Source organism: Anarrhichthys ocellatus, unplaced genomic scaffold, assembly GCF_004355925.1.
Source record: "Anarrhichthys ocellatus isolate YVR2014 unplaced genomic scaffold, GSC_Weel_1.0 scaffold28, whole genome shotgun sequence".
NCBI classification, from domain to species: Eukaryota; Metazoa; Chordata; class Actinopteri; order Perciformes; family Anarhichadidae; genus Anarrhichthys; species Anarrhichthys ocellatus.
The window spans coordinates 2,544,112-2,565,635 of record NW_022280058.1 but is presented as its reverse complement, the minus strand read 5'-3'; the positions used below and the strand labels follow the sequence as shown (position 1 = coordinate 2,565,635).

Here is a 21,524-nt window from a genome sequence, read left to right as displayed (position 1 = left end):
TGTGTGTGTGTGTGTGTGTGTGTGTGTGTGTGTGTGTGTGTGTGTGTTTGCCCCTGTGAGGACCAATATGATATTCAGACTGAGGACATTTTTGCAAAATGAGGTCATTTTGACCCGAGTCACTTCTTTCACAGCTGAGGTTAGACGAATGTAATCAGAATAAGAAGTAGATTCAAGTCAGCTTTGGGTGAAGGGTTGAGGTTAGACATGTGGTGTTCAGGGCGAAGGGTAGGATTATGGGCTAAAGAATGAACACTGCCAAGGGCCTGTGCGTGAGTGTGTGTGTGTGTGTGTGTGTGTTGGGGGGGGGAGTATTTTTTTTATTCGGTTTCTGCACTTTGTGATGTGTCCGAGTCAGAGTGACCATGTATTTATTTCAAAAGTTAAACAGTAAAGATTGGTGTTTTTTACTAAATTAATTTGCTGTTTTTATATTTTTTTATGTGGCTAAACCAAAAGCTTAAAAAAAAGTAGAAATAGGCTGCTGAAACGTCTGGCCCATCCACATAGTAAGTTTGTCGCTGTGAGCGAACCCTTTCACATAACACAGTCAGCTGAGTCATTGTTAATATACAAATATTGATTTTGGCAGCTTTAACGTTGAAAAGGCAATCAAGCAAAAAGGCAAAATATTCTGTAATTCCAGCTTTTACAAATTTAAATAACTTATAACAAAGTTTTGATGACATCACTTTGGACTCTGGGAACTTCTCTTCTGAGTGTTACTTTTACTATTGTCTTGCTTTATTGAAAAATATATTACTTTATAATAAAAATATGGTTTAGTTTCAGCCCTTACACACCCATGTTACATCATTTGTTTCACTTATTTATTTCCCCAAATCCTTCAGCTTTAGCTCCCTAACAACAAACAGAGTGGAAAAACTCCGGGTACATCAGGGCCCATTTGTTCCATGAAGATTGTAATTGAAATATAATTGATCTCTCCTGATGTTACTGGTGTAGTTGGGGTCTTCCTTTTTTACCACCAGCTTGTTGACGTCATTGTTTCAGACTATGGGGTCTATTTGCGAGTATAGTCACGGACTGGAAGAGAGAGGGTTGTGTGACCAGCGTGGGTGGGTGATTGACATCTGTCTCCCAGCTGCTCTGTGTGTTTAAACGCGACCCTTATTATTCTGTGTATTTACTGTCTGCCCATGAAGCTCCTTTCCACACGCAGATACAGTTGCTGTACGCATATGATTGTGTGTTTACACACGCGCGCTCATGTGTTTAAGTGAACGTTTGATCTTGTCATCATAATTATGATGGGAATCGCTGCACAGGATGTGATGCGGGGGTTGAGATACACATGAATGTCGAAAATGGCGGTGATGCAAAAATAAAAAAATAAAAGATAGTAGGTTTTTAATAGGGGATTAGTGGGAATATGCTGGCTGCTCTGTATGTGATTTTGAAACAGAGCTGTTACATGCAGCAAATAGGAAATTAGAAACAGTGTCCAAAGCTTATGGTCAGAGTGACACTCAGCGAAAGAAATGGTAAGATAAGACGTTAACCACAGCAATGAAATATGGCTCATCCGTCCAAAGCCTGCAAATTTATGGTATGTAAGTCTGAAAAAGCATTGAAAAGATGACATTAAAAAAAATTCAGAAAGAATTCCAACTATGGTATTAGAAGATTACATTGAGCTCTTTCAGGTCAATTGGGGTCTGATAGGATGATGGAAATAACTGCTGCACAAACCAATCATATATAATAAAGCTCAACAGATGCTCAAGCTCTGGTATGACCTCAATTTTCCCATGGGAACAGCAGCAATATATCGAAATACACAAAGGATTGTTTGCTTTAGGACAGTTGCGCAACTTATTACATTACATATTCATCACCTTAAACATACAGTCCTTTCTCTTGCCTATTATTCTGACAACCCACACAACGGATATGTACCATGGATATTAATTGCCACTTAAAATGCACTGCGAATGTCAGTGCAGCTCCCCAGATTCTCACCAGTACAGCCGTTAATGAAAGGCTGTGTCACTGCAAAGTCAACAGAAGCTTGTCAGCGTCCCTTTTATGCTAAATTACATGCTGAGAAAATCTCAGTGAAGAAATGCAGTTATATATATTAACGGGACCAAAAGATGGAGAAATTGTTAAAAACTGGGATGCTTCATCTGTAAAAAGGTTTCTGCAGACTATGCAGGGCAACTGTTGCAGTCACCTCCTCATCTATAGATACAAGAATGTATTTATATTTAAACACTTGCCTCCATTAAAAAACATCTTTAGTTTTAATTATTTGTTATATGATTATAATTCCCTGAATTTGCAAATCAGAACTCCAAATTCTTCACTCACGCTGAAGAACTACTACCGACGACACTTAGTCTGTGTGTGTCTGTGACATTACCTCTCTGTTGCAGGTTTCAACATCCAGCAAGCAACATTAAAATGAATTTGAGTCGTGTTTGTGTCCACCTGGTGGATATAAATCTAATATTCACTGTCCTTTAAGCTCTGTTTTGGTCTCCACCAACACCAAATATCGAGCTCTATAGCTGCTAAATATTCTTCTATGTTAACCAGCTAGTCACTAAATTTGTCTACTATTTGGTGCTGAGTTGTAAACAGGTGGCTGCTGCTGGAAACAAGATTGATGAGAACAGTTAGAGAGGAACCAAAACAATTGTCTGAAAGATGCTAAAACGCTCCACAGAGGGAAACTGCAAGTTTGGTGGATAATTCTCTGTGGGTCTGTCACTACGAGCGACACTTTTTTAAATATATTGAGTCGTGCAGCAGCTTTAAAGTACAAAAAAACATCATCACACGTCATCTACCGTACCGTATGTTGAAATATGGAAGCCATCCAAGCTGTGGCGACAGATGGCTTTGAGGTACTGGTGAAAAGTATCAATATCAAGCTGCAAGTATTTCACCCAAAACAAGATTCTAAAAATATACAGCATCTGTCGTGAGACAGTGGAGGAAACAGCACGCACGCGCACACACACACACACACACACACACACACACACACACACACACACACTCAGAATCAGCTGTGCGGTGTGATAAGCTCTGAACTTCCACCGTGTATGAGACGATCTCAACAACCACTGCAAATAACTTCCAGGCATAAGTATTAACTAACGTAAACTCTCAGACTGTATTTAAATCACATTTCATGGCGATAATAATGGCAAAATGTATGGTGGTATAAACTTCATTCACCCTTTCCAGCCCTATATGACCTAGTGTTTTTGATTATGTGGCCAAGTTCACTGTAAGTTCAGGAAGTAAAGCGAGGTTTCGGACACCACAGTGAACAATAAGGGTGTGGAGGCGGTGGTAAGCCGTCCCATCTCTTAACCAGTAGTTAATTGGATTGTGACCAGTTTTTTCCCAAAATTCAAGAAGCACTTTTAAAGAAAATGACAATCCTCATTGTCATTTCACAGCTGGCGGTTTGTATTTATCTAAAACCATTTAAAATCTATAGTTCAGGTTGTGTTTAATGTATGCATAATTAAGGCATACATTAATTTCAATCTTTAACAAACATTCAGGATTTTACTGTCGCTTCGTTTGGGTTTTCATTGTACAAGAACCTCAATAACCTTGAAGCATGATGATTGTGCTCATTTTATAATGAGTGGCAGTACCTCCTTATTAATTACTTGGTTTCCAGGGACCTAAATGACATAAATGGGATCAATCCAATCTTCTGACAGCATCAGCTGCTTGGCAGTTGCAAATGGGAATCTAAGCCACCCTGTAATTGGTTTCTATGGTTTTGTGTGTGTGTGTGTGCGCGTGTGTGACTCGATGAAATGTGGTTGACTGAGGTTGTATGCCAAGGTTAAGGTTACTTTATGGTCTCCCATGGGAGAAAATTGTCTTGGAGAATGGAAAATTGCTGTATCAAGTCCAAACATCACATTAAAACACACTGAATATAAACATGTGCAAACATCAGCCTAATCACGAGCCATTCACCCTGTTAAGGGCTACAGAAATTCAAGGCATACGTCTCAAATGACAGACCATCGCGACCTAATTCCCAAAATGTCAGATAAATCACATATTTATTTTATGCATGTGTTATTGAAAAGATATACACAGCAACTTTGGGTTTTTAACATCTTGCTCAAGGACATTTGAGACATGCAGTGCTGGGAATCGAATCGCTAACCTTGTGATTAAAGGACGACTTTCTCCACTTCACTGAGCGGTAGTTGTTCAGTTTGGAGGAAGTGACCTATCGAACAGAATTTCTTCAATTTCGCGCACATTATTGAGCAAATGATGCTTATCACACCGGTCAACAGACCTGTCTACTTGGATATTGATGCTCATGTTGGAGTTGCAAGCTAAATGCATGTATACATTTGGCCACTAAATATTGGGCCACTTGCTAATGCATTCTACCCACTCACTAATAGCATGCGGATCTTGAAAGTCAATTTATTTAGGTTGCATTCATGATCTTTGCTGTTTAATACCCCCTTGTATAGCTTGACAAGCTTTAGCACTATGCTGTACTTCCATTGCCAAACTGCTAGTGCACACTTTCGTACCTCGTCATTAATTATAAATGGTCTATGTCAGAGAGTGCGGAATTTAATTTCACTTGTTGTGGCCCGTTTGACCCAAAAAGAATAATACTACTTCATCAAAAAAAGATTCACCTTCAACTGAACTCGGTTTTTAAGCCAAATATATGCGAATAATAGTGTTACAAACAGAGCTAAAATCAATACAAAAGCAGACTGGCATATGCAGCAGATCTTTATAAGTGCTTCAAGACATGGTGCACTTTTCTGGAGATGGCATAATTTGTGTCATCATTGATTTTTTTCATGTAATCAAATTGGTACTCATCAAGGAACGGTTGCACCTCCCTGCGTAGCTCCTCTGTCACGATCCTCTCAAAGGAGCCTATGGCCTGTACTCATTAGTTTCCTAAGGTCAAGACTTTCTGAGGACTGGAATTGTAATGGATTTCTTCTAGAGCATTGCGTGCGTATCAGCCGCGCAGCCGTGGGTATGCCCAGATGTCCCTTTACCATTTAAATCTCGAGCTGCCACACCCAGCGTAATCATAAATGATGTATGAGTAGCAGAGTTTTCCATAAGCACTGGATGCTGACCAAACAGCTAAGTACTCATTTAAGTCCAGCCAGCTACTTTATTATATTAATTTTTTATTCGAATGAAATAGTTTTGATTGACGAGTCACTATTCGCTATGTGTGTATACGACCACGAGCCTCGCCTTCAAAACAGTGCGAGCATGATTTGTGTGCTCACTTAGCTAAGCGGTTGTGTCCAGCTGAGTAGAAAGCGGAGACCGGTATTCAGTGTTTGACAAGTATTAGCAAAATAATGTATGACAAAACAGTAAGACTTGCACAGATTGAGATATTTGCGTGTATCCAAAAAAACCTGCTTCGTCTTTCATAATGTTTAAAAGTAGGCGTTCCTAATACTGACGAGAAATGTGGTCGTAGTGTTAATACATACCGCAACATAAAGCGCTGTTTACTGATCGTGGTCATTTCACGTAGTTCTGTGGGACCAGGTTGTTTCAAAATGTGTACTTGAATGGCCCATTTCCAAAGCCTTGAGGCTCTTTGTTGTCGTCCACCTGCTGGAGTTTCTATGAGCATAACTGGATGTTTCAACACCCTCCATCTGCAGACAGTACCTTTGTTCATGCATACAGTACACCCTCTGTCTTCAGAGCTGGATGGGTATATCTCTTGCGTAACTGAACTGACTTTTGCTGACTTTCTCTCCAATATCCACTTTGCCTTTGGGATATGAAGAAATATCTCGAAATAGAGACATTGACGAGGTTTGCATATTGTTTCTGTTCCCGATTGAGTTGAAGATCAAATCAGTTGAAGCATTAGAAAAACAATTACCGTGGCAAGCAGGAAAATAATCAACGCTGCAAATTCGAGGTGTGTTGCTGTATGAACTGGAGATTAAATTGTCACAGTCAATGTTTTTGCAGTTGTGTGTAGAGAGATACAGAGAGAGAACGAAGCAGTGGTCACCACAACACCATAACACTGTACTCGAACCTATCCCTTGTGTCCTGGTTGAACTTTAAGTCTGTCTCCACCTATCTGGCTCAACCCATCAGCCCCCTACCACACTCGGCACTGCTCAGCCTTTCAGACAGCGCTACTCAGACTTGAATCACCTGTGGAATTGTGAGGCAGGATAGAGGGGGGTTAAAAAGTAAGTAGGGCAGGTCGGGTAATAACAGCCTAAAAAAAAAATCTCTATTCAGCAGATAATCGGTTATTATTTTGTTCTTTCGGGCTCTGCTTCCATTTTGTTCTTTGTATGTTTAATGGGATTTTCACAGAGGAAACAAACAAATTCATACAGAACGGCTAGCCTTTACTTTGTTGGTTGTGTGTCTGCTGGTGGGTTAGTATGTGTAATGGTCAGTTTTGCAACAATGATGTTTTTAACAATTGGGTGTTGTGACTAAAATGTGCTTTAGTCACAACTCCCAATTGTTTAGACGACTTTATCCATTTTCATGACATTATTTCCGAACAATAACCACATATTACAGTCTTTGTACTGTGTTTTGTGAAGCTTGCTTAACATCAACATCAATGTTGCTTCTACCATTGCCTTGGGGCGCCCCTCCTGCAAAGAAAGAAATCCATCTATCATCTTCAACCGCTTAGCCTGTTCAGGGTCGCAGGAGCCGATCCCAGCTGACATTGTGCAAGGCAGGCTACACTCAGGACAGGTTGCTGACACATAGAGAAAAACAATTTAGAGTCATCAACGAACCTAAGCTGCATGTCTTTGGACTGTGGGAGGAAGCCGGAGAACACAGAGAGAACCCACAGCTGCCACGTGGGAAAACATGCAATCTCCACACAGAAGGAACTTACATATGTTGTCGCTAACTTCAACTTCCTTAGAATAGAGCTGCTATTAATCAGAATTGGTTTCTTAGCGTGTGTGTCGCTGAATGGGGAAACCCTGTAGAAACATGAAGTGGTTGGTGGTGAACCATGGGCGTCTGTGTGATGACTATTATTTTAGTGTACGATAGAGAGAGAGAACAACAAAATGCCTTATATTTGAAACGTTTAGATTTTAAACAGATGCACTTAAGCAGGAGAATAACAGATTTAATAGCAAAAGCAACACATCACAGTCTCTGAATACTGACTATTAGAGATGAATCTGCAACAGCATGTCTCTTGTAAATGGGGGGAAACGTGACGCACGTCATGCACTTGTCCTTGGCATGAAAGGAGACTAGCATCAGCGAAATGACCTGCACATGTCACATTGACAGTTTGATGGGGCTTGAACTCAGCAGAATTACCTTTATTCAAACAGCACTTACCTTATGATGGGGGTTTCTGCTGGCATTGTCCTACTTTACGTCATTTGCCTGTAATGTTGGATGGTAAAAAGAAGACACAATATGCCACATTGCGTACGAATGTTTTTCTAGTTTTTCTCTATACTTGATAACAGATGCTGTAGCTGAACCACAGAGGGTGGCACACTGGGGAGCAGCTGCAGAACTGTAAATCTCAGCAGCACCAGCAGCTACAAGAGCTGTGGCCACATGGCTCACCCGACCCACAGCTCCTGAGGGGATCTAAAGTACAGTACCCCCCATGCATTGCCCTTATGTTAATCAAGATCAGTGTGATGGGAAGATAAACATTTGTACATATATAGGACAAAACAATTGTTTAACACAGATATGAGAGTTGTAAATATAGTTAATTTGTATGCCTGGTCTGATAAACAGGTTAAGTTTTGAGATCTTGTTTTGCCACTACATGACACATGAAGACTGTGTAATCAGATTGACAACATGACATTAGACAACTTGTCTAGAGGGCTTTATCTGGAAGACGTGACTGGACCTGTCAGCCTGTGTCAGGCCACCAGCTGTGGGGGTCTGGCTGACATCCAGGGTGACACCACCCGTGGTGTTTTGTCATCTCTGCTCCCTGACCAGAGAAAGTAAGCATGGCGGACAGGTATTTTCACAACACATGATCCTCAAAATTACAGCGGTGGCTATAAGAAAGGGGCCCAGCTATTTGAGATTGAGACTGCTTAGTTGGGTTTTTTTTTTTAAGGAATGACAACAAGGTTGGCCAGTTAGGCGGCAGCCTAAACCTCACCGGATCTGAGATGTTGTTCAAATTTCACTCAAGTTACTTCCCAGTGCTAACACCCACAGGGCATAATAACACTGCCAATTACAAGAGGAGATCATTAGTCTTTCTTCAAAGCAAAGACAAAATTCTTAGTTGAAATCTGTAAAATGTAGCTATTAGTCTTTTTTTTTTTTACATTCAAAGATTTTATTCAGGTCAGCGAATGAAGTTTTGAATGTCTGTCGTCACAGTTTATGGCGTGATCACCCTAAAGATAAGTAGACAAAATTTAGTTTTTTGTTATTATTATACAAAAGTAATTTACACTGATGTGAGATCGATGCTAGACCGCTTCGTTAATACAGATGCGGGCTTCCCTTTATGTGCGATAAGCGGGAGAGCACACATTTTTGACCGCAGTGAAAATACATATTTCTTTCGCTCCAAGTCCAAAGTATACCAAGCAAGCTGCGTGGGATTGTCTCCAACTCGTGTGATCCAACATTTCCAAAAACTCCAGAGTGTCCAAAAGTCAATATAAATTTAATAAAAGATAGACATAATCATTTACAGATTTCATAACATCCATCCATCCATTTTCCTCCACTTATCCGGGGTCGGGTCGCGGTGGCAGCAGGCCAAGCAGGCCGACCCAGACCTCCCTCTCACCGGCAACATGTTCCAGCTCATTCTGGGGGATCCCAAGGCGTTCCCAGGCCAGCTGGGAGATGTAATCCCTCCAGCGTGTTCTGGGTCTTTCCCGGGGTCTCTTCCCAGTGCCTGGAAAACCTCCAGTGGGATTTCACAACATGTTACGAGAAATCTTACTACAATCCATATTTGTTTCTGTTTAGCCTTCAAAAAACAATGTTTTCACAATGCTATCCACTCATTGTACACAAAGGACACACTTGTATTAATGGGGCGGTCTCGAAGCAATCAAACAAAACTCATGGAAGAAATTAGCGATTAAAGAAAGCTGATTTGAATGATTTTTATGATGAAATATTCTAAACTTAAAAAAATCAAATAAAACAGCGCAGCATTTTAATTTTGATTTCGAATTTGAATATCAATGTTATGAATGCAGCTTCAAACAGTTCAGTACAGCCCCACAACTACTGGTGACAGAAAATGCTTTGAGTGCACCTTGAGAGTATCTAGAAGGAATCTCCCATCCAATGGACACACAGGAGCACATGCTTGGATGACATCAGTCATTCTTCAGCATTTTCTTAGCTGCCACTGTTGATTCTGACATTTAAATAAACGTCAGGCTACTTGCGCCCGGCTGCTTTCTGAGAACAGCCGTGGTGCTTGATGCGATCTAGAATTATGCTGGCAGTGCTGCTTTCCACTCTGCTGTATGTGATTGGTGCTTCCCAAGGAAAGAGGGCACTGGAGGCCAGTTTGTAAATCCCGTCTTTCCTTTGCCACACCAGGGCAGGAATAAACCACTTCTACCTAAATGCATGCTGAAAGTGTTTCCCTTTTCACTGTTCTATCAGCTGCTGAAAAGAAATTCCCTTTACAGCAACAGATGCTATTGACAGATTTTGTCTTCCAGCACACATATATATAATATATATATATATATTAATAATATACTGTGTTTTTGTACTTATGCAAGACTGTTGAAATAGCTTCTGCAAGAGAAATGAGCAGATTAAACCTGCCTAGAGACTTATTATCCACGCCCGTCACTGGCTTCATTCATACATGTAGACGCAACATCCTCGAATCCAACAGTGACCCAGGGACTATAATCACTCACCGTCTCGATCTCTCTCTTTCTCTCTCTGTTTTTACTCTACTCCCCCTTTCTCTACCGCTCTCTCTTTGGATTAGTATTAATGCAGTTCAAGTAAAGTCCCGGCATCACAGTTGTTTCGTGTGTATTTTGTCACATTTCCGTGCACGCCTGGGAGCTGCCACAATAATCCGTTTTTTTATTTATTTATGTCATAGTGGTGGCTGGGAGATATTTTGAGTGAATTCCACAAGACCTCACTAAATGCCCCCAACACTCAAAAAACACATTATATCCTCTCATTCATCAAGGACTCATCTTTATTCAAGACTTTCAAATTTGTTGGCATAGTTACCAATCGCTGAATCATGTATGAGCAGCCAGTAGCTCAGTAAGTTCCTTCTTATTTGTTAGAAGGAATGAATAAGTGTAGAAAGTAAACCACTGAGGGCTCTGTATTTAACATCATAGTGGCAAAAAGTACAAAGTACTAGGTCATGACAGAAGGTCAATGAATTTCTATACAAGTGCTTCTGCTGTGGTTCATTTACCATTTTATTCTTATTTTATACGTCACTGTATTTACATCTTCTATTTTATTATTGCATGCTTATGATCCTGTATTTTAACTACTAACTTTAACTTTATTTTAGCTATCGTGTTGTTTTTATTGTTAGCTATTTGTTTATAAGCGTTGTTTTATATCTCGACACCATTGTAAATGTGTATTCCTCCTCAGTGGTCTTTTGAAGTTAAATCAAATATAAAAGATTGGATTATAACAGAGTGGAATATATTGTAAATTGGATAGGTGTGGTGGTTTATTTTTACCCTCACAGTCAGTCACATTCCTTGTGTCACAGCATTTCAACTGCTAGTGTCTATTAGAGTGATGTATGAATAAAATGGCCCTTCAAGTAGGAAAATAAGTGTGTTCTTTGAGGTTCACAGTGGCAAGATGCAAATATGTAACATCAAAAATAATAAGAAAAGCGGAAGAAGAACCACAATAAGCGAACAAAAGAAAAAAGAAAAAGGAAAAAATAACACAAACTTTATGCTTTTCTCTGTTTACTTTATCAGATTCAAGGTTCCATTCGTACCTATTATCCCCATGCCACTTAACATCTCACATGCCACCCATCTTCAAGGATGTAGGTCATTATTTCCATTGAGAGACAGCAAGACATTTCTTCAGCCATTGACCTATTCTGTACATCTGTTAACATTTTTCCACGAAAGGGCAATTAGACGTCTTGCTTTTAGTAAGCACATATCTAAGATTATTTGTTTACAACTCTGTATAAATGATTTACCCGGGACCCCAAAATAAAAACCTATGAGTCAAGGTGTAACTTTAGCATCCTGCCATTTATCAAGTGTAACCTCCACTCCTGAATCCTCCCTCAAGGCATTTAACCTTGGATTCAGCACAGCTAGAGTGACTGATGGGTAATTTGTTACAGAAACGTGACCTTTGCCATAGCAGCTTTGCACTCACTCTAAAGCAGAAAGTGGCTTTGCTAAAGACCATATGTAGATATGAACAAGTTTTGGAGTGTTGTGCTCTCTTGTCAAAGTCCTCGTTCCCCCATGTTAGACTAAAGCGAGAAAGAACCTGACCTCCACCCAAATATGTTTGTTTACAACATGACAGACATTAATCATAATTTTATTGGATTTTCAGATGAGAAAAAAAAGATAGTGGTTCTCAGATGGGCGGCATAGTAATATCACATGAGATCAAGGCAACATAACCGCCCCTCTAAGGTATGAGATACAAGATGGATAGACTTATTCTGGGGCGTCTAGTATTCCATATAATGTTGGTGAATAGCTTTTTCAATTTTGGAAATAGATGTGGAGGTGGTGGTAGGGGAACATTCTGAAATATATATAAACATTTAGGAAGATTATTTATTTAATGAGTGTTAATTCTGCTTGATTTAACTGTCTTCTAAATGAGGTGCTATTCGTATGCCTAAATGAAGCTCTAGCGTAAGTTTAGACAGGAAGACTACACTCTTGCATGCCTAAGCCCGTAGTTTATTGACCATACATCTGCATCACTCCTCATGCAGGCAATGTTATTGTTTGGGGCTGTCAATCATGATATCAGCTGTCTAGATCAGCTGGTCTCTCTAGCCAATAGCACAACGACACAAGGACGTCGTTAGCCTATCATCTTGCTGCTGTTTAAATATGATTGTCTTTCTACCTTCAGTACGTTCGTGCTGCTGTTACACAACCCTCCACCCCCCCATCTCCTCCCAATCTTTGCAGATTCATCAACTCATCATTCTATCAGCCTCACCACCACTAGTGTCTAGACTCCACGGGGGGATTTCTATTGTTGCCGCTTAGGGCAATCACAACTCGATCACAAATCTCCTCGTCGAGTTCAAGCGCCAAAGAATTTCTGATGTAACTCATTAACGCAGCATCTTTCATAATAAAGGTTAACTACTAATGATTCACTTGTCTCTCCTGATTGAAATATGTAAAGCAATCTGTGACCTTAAAATGTGTGGCCTCCTGGCCGGGAATGCTTTTCTCCTCTCCATTTAGTAGGATGATTGAAGGTTTGTTGAGGTTCTAACATTTTTCGAGTATGAGTGACTTGAGTCACTCAAGGGGGTAAATGTGGGAGAAAAATGTATTGTGTCTTGAAATATATTTGTGTAAAATCAATCATATCCATAATTTGAAATGTATCCATGTACATTCACAGTCATCATCATTGTCATATGACATCACAGTCATTTAGCAGACGCTATTATCCAAAGCGACTAAAAATTCAGATTCTATCACAATTCTACACCGTAGGGTTTTGGGGTTAGGTGTCTTGCTCAAGGACACATCGACATGCGACTAGTGGAGCCTGAGCCTGGGATCGAACCACCCATCCTCTGATTGAAGGACAGCCTTGCTATCCACTTCCTCACAGTCGCCCCTCATATGTTATTCACGTCACTGAGACAGGGAGTCTAGTATGGCGGCCTTGGAGCCCGGGTGAAGATAGAGGGGGGAAGACATAGATACACGAGTAGGGCACGATTTCTAACGCAGGGGAAGAACGGAGACGGGTTAATTAAAAAAGATCAAAGTGGAGATAGAGGGCAGCCTCTAAATATTGTGATCGGGACTGAGATATTATTCTTGGTAAATATCTCAGTAGTAGGACTACTAGATAGTAGACATTATATAGTAGACTTACCCACCCACATCGGCTAAAGAGATATTGGTGTCTTAAATTAGAAGACTTATCGGACGGAGATTTAAACATACAGTATATCATCATCATTGTTTCCCTGGCTTTGGAAATAAAATAATCAATGCCCCCCACATAGATGGGGAGCATCCCATTTAATAAAAAAGCATTTCAAAGAAGGGTTTGCCGAGGTTATTTGTGTTTTTTTTAACAACATCGATATCTAATTAAGAGGGCCAGCCATCAGAGCTATACAACTACTCATGAAGTAATTTAAAGGCGTTATTGATCTCTAAAGGGTCTACTATAATGTTAAACAGAAAAGCAAGACATTGACATACATCTGTCCACTGTAGTTGTCGTGTAGTAGGGCATGTTATAACATGGTCCATGCATACGGCACAAAGGAAACGTAAATGATCGGCGCTCCTATAGCACCCGTTCATTTTTCCCTTAACCAGTCAGGTTTCCTCCGAGCAGCCTGGCCCGGCAAAAAAATAGAAATGCTGTGTTGGCAGTTGGATCCATTAATCAAGGGCTACCATGTGAATTCAACTAGCAAGACAACAAAGTAGGAGAACGAGCAAGGATTTGAATGTTTGTGACTGCAGTGTGATCGGCTGCTCATAGCAAACAAACAAACACAACGAGGGAAAAGTGAACACTATCTTTAATGTGTTATTAGCCAGACTTTCACTTAATTCCTCCACACGAGCCGAAGTGTCAAAGCTAAAGCGTCCTTCTCTGTGTGTAATCAGCAGCCGCAGTCACACTCCATCAAAGCGTTTCTGCTGCCTGTGCACTCCAGCGGAAAGGTCCAGGTCAAATCTGACGTGTCTATTCTTAAGAAGAACTTAATTTTTTGCCTTTGTAACCATGCATCTTGTCCTTGCAGTTATAAAGGCGAGACCTTGACGGGGCCATCTCAGTTCTTTCAGTTAATTCCTTGACGTCTGTTTCAAGTTTTGGTAATAGCAGTTAAGGGGGTCCCAGAAATTATTTTCTCTGCCTGGTCAAGACTTTCTTTTCATGCCTTTATTCAATTCTCAATGACTCGCATAGAAGTTAACACATCATCCATCTTTTTGTGCAGTTCCGCCTTCATTTCAAACAATTGCTTTCATTATTAGTGTTGTGGTGTTTTCCCCTGTTGTGGATCAGCTTCTTTGACTTTATGACTTAAGGTAAAACTCAACACCTAACGGCTGGCTCAGTACCTGTTATCTATCTGACTCGTGGTGAGACACCACAGGATCTCACTATTAGGAACTCAGTAAGGAACACCCACAGAACACAAGAGAGATTAGGTTTTCTTCAGTTCACGCAGATCTATTTGCATCATAAAGTATACAAGTAAACCGAGCTGTCCGGAGTCAACTCACTTCACAATAGCATTGTACATTATTTTATACCTCCATCCTACCCTAAACCCCCCCCCTCGGAGATGTCCTCCTCGGAGATGTCCTCCTCCTCCTCTGAACTTTCTGAACTGAATCCGGTTGACAACTAACATACTAAATTTACTTTCTGTGGCCTTTTTAACTTCTACCCCTGCGGTTCTAGACTCTTTTAGATTGGGATTAGGTTTACCATGATAATGTTCTTTTAGATATAACTATAATTCCCGGGGCGAATATTGCTGGTTAGCCTCATCAGGCTCTTCGGTGAGCACAGTGGCTAGCTCTGATTCAGATTCAGCTCTCCCGACCCGATTCTTGGCATGTGTGCCATGTGCAAGAACACCGCACTTTGCCGTGGCACTTTCCAAATTGCTTTCTTTTGATGGTTGTAGAGACTTAGGGAGAGTCTTTCCGCATAAAAGCAAAATACGAATACCCTGTGCTTCCTCATGTGGTTGGAACTGCCATCTCTTTATGCCACCTCTTCCATCTTGCACACAGCACTGTGTGAATATACCAAAGCAAGAAAGTACATTTCAAGGTGAGGGAAATGCACATGTCTTATAGCTCAGTTTGCACCAGTCTTTATACTGGCATGAAACCAGATCCATTTAGAATTGAAATTCATGATGTGAGATATACATTTCACTTAAAATGTACATATTCCTGACTAATTGAAATGTATTCATAAACCTGGGGTGGTTTTTCTCACATTAACATACATTAAAATGAGCGTTCTGCAGTATGTTCTGCCAAGGGCCGCGTACTAACACGCCTTCCATGCTTTATCGGCACCTTCACACTGACCTCAGTAACTTCCCATGAAAAGGTGTCCAGTTAAACCGGACTTTGGAGCGTGGGTATTGAAATGCCTGGTTCATTCGTGCAGTCGGGACATAAGGGTACATTGGGTCCAGGTTGCTCCACCTGCTTCTAACCTTCAGCACATGTACATTATATCTCACATGGAACCTGTATACCACGTGCTGAACATTTGAAATTAAATTGAATACCAACAGTCTCCCTACTGTAAAAGTATTATCAGAATGTGTTTCTTCCACATGCATCAGTTGGTAGACAGTTAATGGACGTCTTCAAAGGATATTTTTGCAGGAAATAAGTTAAGACACAAAGTTTAGTTTGGTTATTTGTGAGGTTAAAGTATAGATTTAGGTTAAGAAAATTCAGAGACAGTATATCTGCTGTGGGAAACCAAACAACGTTTGTGTTGACTTTTCAGGAAAGTAGACTGTAGTCCAACAATACATTAGCATTTCTGTGTAAACACATTTAACAAGAGTGATCATAGGACTAATAATATTTCTCCCAAAACTGAACAACTGGGCAATGAGAGCCTCAATCAGAGAGGTCACAAAAAAATCTGAGGACCACTGACAGAACCACAGTTTGCTGAGATAGCACATTTTGAATGACAACAGTCAGAGCAGAACATGCTTGGCGACATGCTTGGCGACATATCAAAGTACTGAAAGACCTCCCTGCTTGGAAAACAGCAAAACTCCGAGAGCAAAACATTTATCTGGTACAATGGAAAATGTGACTGTTGTTGTAATCCAAAGCAGTCTGGAGGAAACAGACGGCTAACAACTAGTCGAACAACATTCCTGCTGTAAAGCATGAAGGTGGCCGTCTCATGCTGTGGGTGCTCTTTTCAGCACAGAGGGACACAGGATTTGTGAGGTTGGAGGAATTAAAGCAGCCAAATGGGAAGCCCTATGTTATGGTGAAAGTTTGTGTTCCCACATGAGGGATATACAGTCAAGAGAGTCTATGTTTATGAACCCAAAGTCTTTATTAATATAATTATAAACAAAGATCAGTTCTTTGACAGTGTTTATGTTGTGAGATGGAAGTGCAAGAGAAGCTTTTTGGGGGAAATAATTGTACACTGATTAGTGAGTGGATATACAGAGTGAAGTATTAAGCTTATTTGAGAGAAAGATATGAATCTAGATGGGGTGACCTCTTGGATGTTTACAATTTGTGAATAGAGAACTGCCAAGAGGAGGAGCTTACAGTAAATGATTGGATGGAAGTAGTCAATGAACAAGTAGAAGCAGAAGATTTAGGAATAAAATAGTCACCTCTGACTGCACTTACGCTAAGCTGCATATCAAATCAAAGCCCTGCCATATCACTGCAGTGGCTTCAGGACAAGGAAGTGACAGTCCTGGTATGACCCAGTAAAACCAGGTCTTGAATCCCTTTGGAAAATCTGTGGAAAGACCTCAGTATAGCTGCTCACAGACACTTCACTTTCAGATTGACTAAATCGGAGAAACTGTGCTCTGAAAAAAATAGGACAAAATCCATACTTCAAATGCTCCAGGCTGCTACAGACTCAGAGGTGTCATCACTGCCAACATTAATTAACTATTGACTAGGGTGGTTAAAACTCATTTGGATGTGATGCCTTTTATTGTCAGTGTATCCAAAATAGAAAGATAAAAACATTTTGTGTGATGGTATCTCCAAAAGAATAATCATCATATTCCATTTTAGAGATCATGCTGCAACACCATACATTGTGAGAAATGTTGAGCTGGCTTGAGACTGTCCAAATGCACTGGATATCGTTTTGTTCTCGTCAGTGAGTGTGTCAAAATGCTCAGACTTGTTAAAAATGTGGGATTGCAGACATGGAAAAGGGACACAGCACCAGGCCATATCTCTCCTCAAGCCAAATGAAAACTCAGAGTGATGCGTCAAACACAGGTCTAGTCACAGTGACAGAGACAGTGACAGAGACAGTCCGACAGTCAAAAGAGCCAGCTGCCTGTAGGCTTTTCCAGAAAGGACCTCGTCAAGGTTAACACTGAGTGACTTGAGTTTAAAATCAGGTAACAGGGTTGTTCGAGTAAAGAATAGCCAAGGGAGGGAAAGGGAACTCCGTAAAGATGACTGTTTGCATGTTGTGTCAACATCTTCTCTGAACATGGAAAATATATTCTCATTTGGCAGAATGCATAGAGATTCCCATGCAGCAGCCAGCCTTCATCTCTGCGCGCACACCTATTTACTTGTTTTTGTCAGCTGAATGAGAGATAATTAAAAAAAGCACGAAACTATATTAATAGTCGCACGTGATCCCTGGCAGTAGAATAGTTGCTATATTCTACGGGAGATAACGGGCCACAGCAGTGTGCTTCTAATGCTCAGGTGAGACTGACAGCTCTGCCTGCGGGTTGGGGGAGTGTGTCTGATACTGACAGACCAAATGTCAGTGCAGGAATGAAATTGCTCCGCAGTGATTGTAGAGATATACGATGTGCTTAGTTCCCATCTGACATGCAGTAAACGCATCTTGTCGTCCGTGACATGGTGTTTAACATCGGCAATCTGGATCTGGTCTTGTCATTAGGCCTCATAATATGGTACTCACTACTATACATAGAACACATTCCGCTGATATACAAGTGACAGCTGTGAAAATGGCTGTGTGGCTAGATGTTATGCTCCCACGACATCCTCACGACAGGCCGCTCAACGGTAAATAAAAGGAGACACAAAGCAGTGAGTGCTTACACTCACACACACACACACACACACACACAATGAGGAAGTTTCCACAGAGAGTAAAAGGATATTTGCTCCTTTGTCCTGTTCTGGTGCGTGTCGTGTATTTCATTTGAAAGAGGTTGGGGATCACAGCCGCTGACTGCAACCTCTCAGTGTGCAACAGTGTGTTCTCCGACAAGTCAAGTCAAATTTCCCATATTAGTTTTGGAACAACAAATACACTCGTGTGCCCTTGATTAGTGGTCGGCTTGTACATCATGTCCTTGCTGGCAATTAGACATATGCATTATTTAGTGACAGGGACCCCCCTCCCTTTTATTTATTTTTTTATCCCTTTCATTATTCACCAACATCTACAGGTGACAATTGAATGCAAGTACACACTCGCCAAATCACTGGGGTAAACTACCAAATATGTTTATGCATACACACAGGCGCACATATACATCAACAATACAAATTTAGATTGCATTCGCTCTCAATCGCTAGCCTTGAGGCCCTCTCCCTGTGGCTTACGTAATGAAGTAGGAACAAAAACAAATGGATGTCTCTAAAGGATTGAGCTGGTATTTTTGCATTTTTCAGCATATTTACAAATCATGTATACTTAAACTACTGCCAGACATTTCCAAATCATTACATAGTTTTTTTATGGATTTCCAAAGGACAGTCCTTCCTGCCAGACAGCTTTTACTTTGCTTTCAAAATCTCATTGCGTTTTTTTTAATTTTTATTTTTTAAATGAGGAGCCTTGAACCTAAAATTTTGATCACCACATGGAACATCATCAGTGTGATGGTTTCACATTTGTCAGAGTTATTGCTCCGTGGTAATGCAATTACCACTCCACTCCATTTCCCAAATTAGGAGTTTCTGGCTTGTATGGCAGTGAACCTTTACCCAAGCTTGAAATTGCCCCATCCGAAAAAACCTGTGTGGCATTACGGCTGTTTTTTTTATATGAATGTTTTTCTACTATATCCTCTTTTTCTACTATATGCTATAACAAGCTAAATACTGCACATTTTTCATTCAGGCAGATCATTCCAAAATGTTTCTGAATGAATAAGTTGGCACTCTCTCGGTACATCGCTCTCTCTCTCTCTTTGTTTTGTGAATTTGGGTGACCAATCTGCTGTGCTTCTGTTGTCAATGGCTCATGTGTCCTCCTTTGTGTCTCCTGTGGGTGTGTGTTTTGTCTCTAGGGAACATCTTTGTGGTGAGCCTGGCAGTGGCAGATCTTGTGGTGGCCATCTACCCGTACCCTCTGGTCCTCACCTCCATCTTCCACAATGGCTGGAACCTGGGTTACGTCCACTGCCAGATCAGTGGCTTCCTCATGGGCGTCAGCGTCATCGGCTCCATCTTCAACATCACCGGCATTGCCATCAACAGATACTGTTACATCTGCCACAGCCTCAAGTATGACAAACTGTACAGTGACAAAAACTCTGTCTGCTATGTGATGCTAATCTGGGCGCTGACTGTGGTCGCCATCGTGCCCAACCTGTTCGTGGGTTCACTCCAGTATGACCCACGGGTTTACTCCTGCACATTTGAGCAGTCAGCCAGCTCAGCGTACACTATCGCAGTGGTTTTCTTTCACTTCATTTTACCCATCATGATTGTCACATACTGCTACCTGCGCATTTGGATACTGGTCATACAGGTGCGGAGACGGGTCAAGCCAGACAACCGGCCCAAGCTGACGCAGCACGACGTCAGGAACTTTGTCACCATGTTCGTGGTGTTTGTGCTTTTCGCCGTTTGCTGGGCTCCGCTCAACTTCATCGGCCTGGCCGTAGCGATCAAACCAGAGGTGGTGGTTCCCCTCATCCCCGAGTGGTTATTCGTGGCCAGCTACTTCATGGCCTACTTCAACAGCTGCCTTAATGCCATTGTGTATGGTGTGCTGAACCAGAACTTCCGGCGTGAGTACAAACGCATTGTAGTGTCAGTGTGCACGGCACGCATCTTCTTTCAGGACAGCTCGAACGATGCAGTGGAGAGGCTCAAGAGCAAACCGTCACCACTCATCACCAACAACAACCAGGTCAAGGTGGACTCTGTCTGATCCAGAACTCCGAGAAAAAAAAGGAAGCAAACATGAAAAGATATGTAGTGACTGAGCGTAAAAAACAAAACAAAAAAAAGAGAAAAGTTGAGAAAAATACCAAATATGAATATAACACAGCTTCTATCCTCTGAGCTTAGTCATATGGTGCTATCTGACCTCTGAACAATCGGTAAAAGCAGGGGTGCATATTATCTTTGTCTTTTATCAAGCACTCCTGTTTGACTCTGCAGTACTTGTAGTACAGTAAATATATGATGTCTGTTTTGTTTTCATGTTTACAGTGATGATATAAATGTATCATGCATTATATAAGTATTTATTTTGTATGAAATGTTATGTTAAATGAAAACAACATTTTATCAAGCTAATAAAAAAAAAAAAAATCTACAAAAGTTGGTTAAAAACATAACCAGAAGTTTATAAATTTAACCAATTTTAATATTCTCATTTGTGACACTGTAACACTAATTGAGTGTAAGCAATGTGGGTTGCTGCTGTATTATTATACCCTGCAATACATTAAGTGGAATATATATTTGAGTCTCTCTCTCTCTCTCTCTTTCTCTGCCACCTTGTGAGCTCATTATACTGTATGCATGGATATGCAGGAATCGTTCTAATGCAAAATAAATGCGATATTTATCGTGCTTTAGTCCTGTGTCCAATTTTCTCCCAAATGCAAGTTTATTGCAATCCTGTAAATGCATAACTTTGGTCATTTTTCATAGTTTTAACCATCTTACCTAACCATTATCATAACAATGTACTCCCTAAAGCAATTTCTGATATCTCAGTAGACAGCCTCTCTAAAGTGAAGTTCAACGGGGGAAACACAAACTGTAAGATGAAGTAGTAGAAGAAGAAAAAGTGCATGTGAACAATTACAGCAAGTGAAGTATATTAAAGTTAAACAAGGAAGTGAGTCTCTAAACTGTGATGGATGTTAGGTTGTTGCTCCGATGTTATTGTTACCGATAGGCATGAAAGCCAAAAACTATGAAAATAAGATCCAAGTTGTAAATTACATAACCAAATGTCCACTCAAACTAATGTAGCGTGATACAGCAGAGGTGTTTCTCGTATTTATTCTAATTTGACTATAAATGGTTGGAGACAAAAATTTTAAAGTAGAATAAAGCAATACAATTCAACCAAACGTTGAATCAGCATCTCTCTTAAACAATTTCAACCAAAACGGAACATTATAACATTCATTAACGGGCCATTGTATAGGATTTGGTGGCATCTAGCGGTGAGCTTGTAAATTGCAACCAACTGAAACTTCTCCCGTGTGTGGAGAACTTCGGTGGCCAACAGGAAAGGAAAATTGGCCCTATTCAGTCTGCTCCCTATGAAGATATAAACGGGTCATTCTAAGGTAATGGATCACAACAATTCTTATT

The 21,524-nt window shown here is 40.7% G+C and overlaps 1 protein-coding gene across 1 annotated transcript in view; it reads left to right on the top strand.

Moving 5' to 3' along the window:
• The window catches only part of mtnr1aa (melatonin receptor 1A a), a 32,880-nt gene extending 11,938 nt beyond the window's left edge, over positions 1-20,942 (top strand). The window contains exon 2 of the mRNA XM_031863131.1: positions 19,250-20,942. Within this exon, the coding sequence (XP_031718991.1) occupies positions 19,250-20,118 (869 nt within the window). The 3' untranslated portion in view covers positions 20,119-20,942. The remainder of the gene's footprint in view (positions 1-19,249) is intronic.
• The last annotated feature ends 582 nt before the right edge of the window (positions 20,943-21,524 follow it).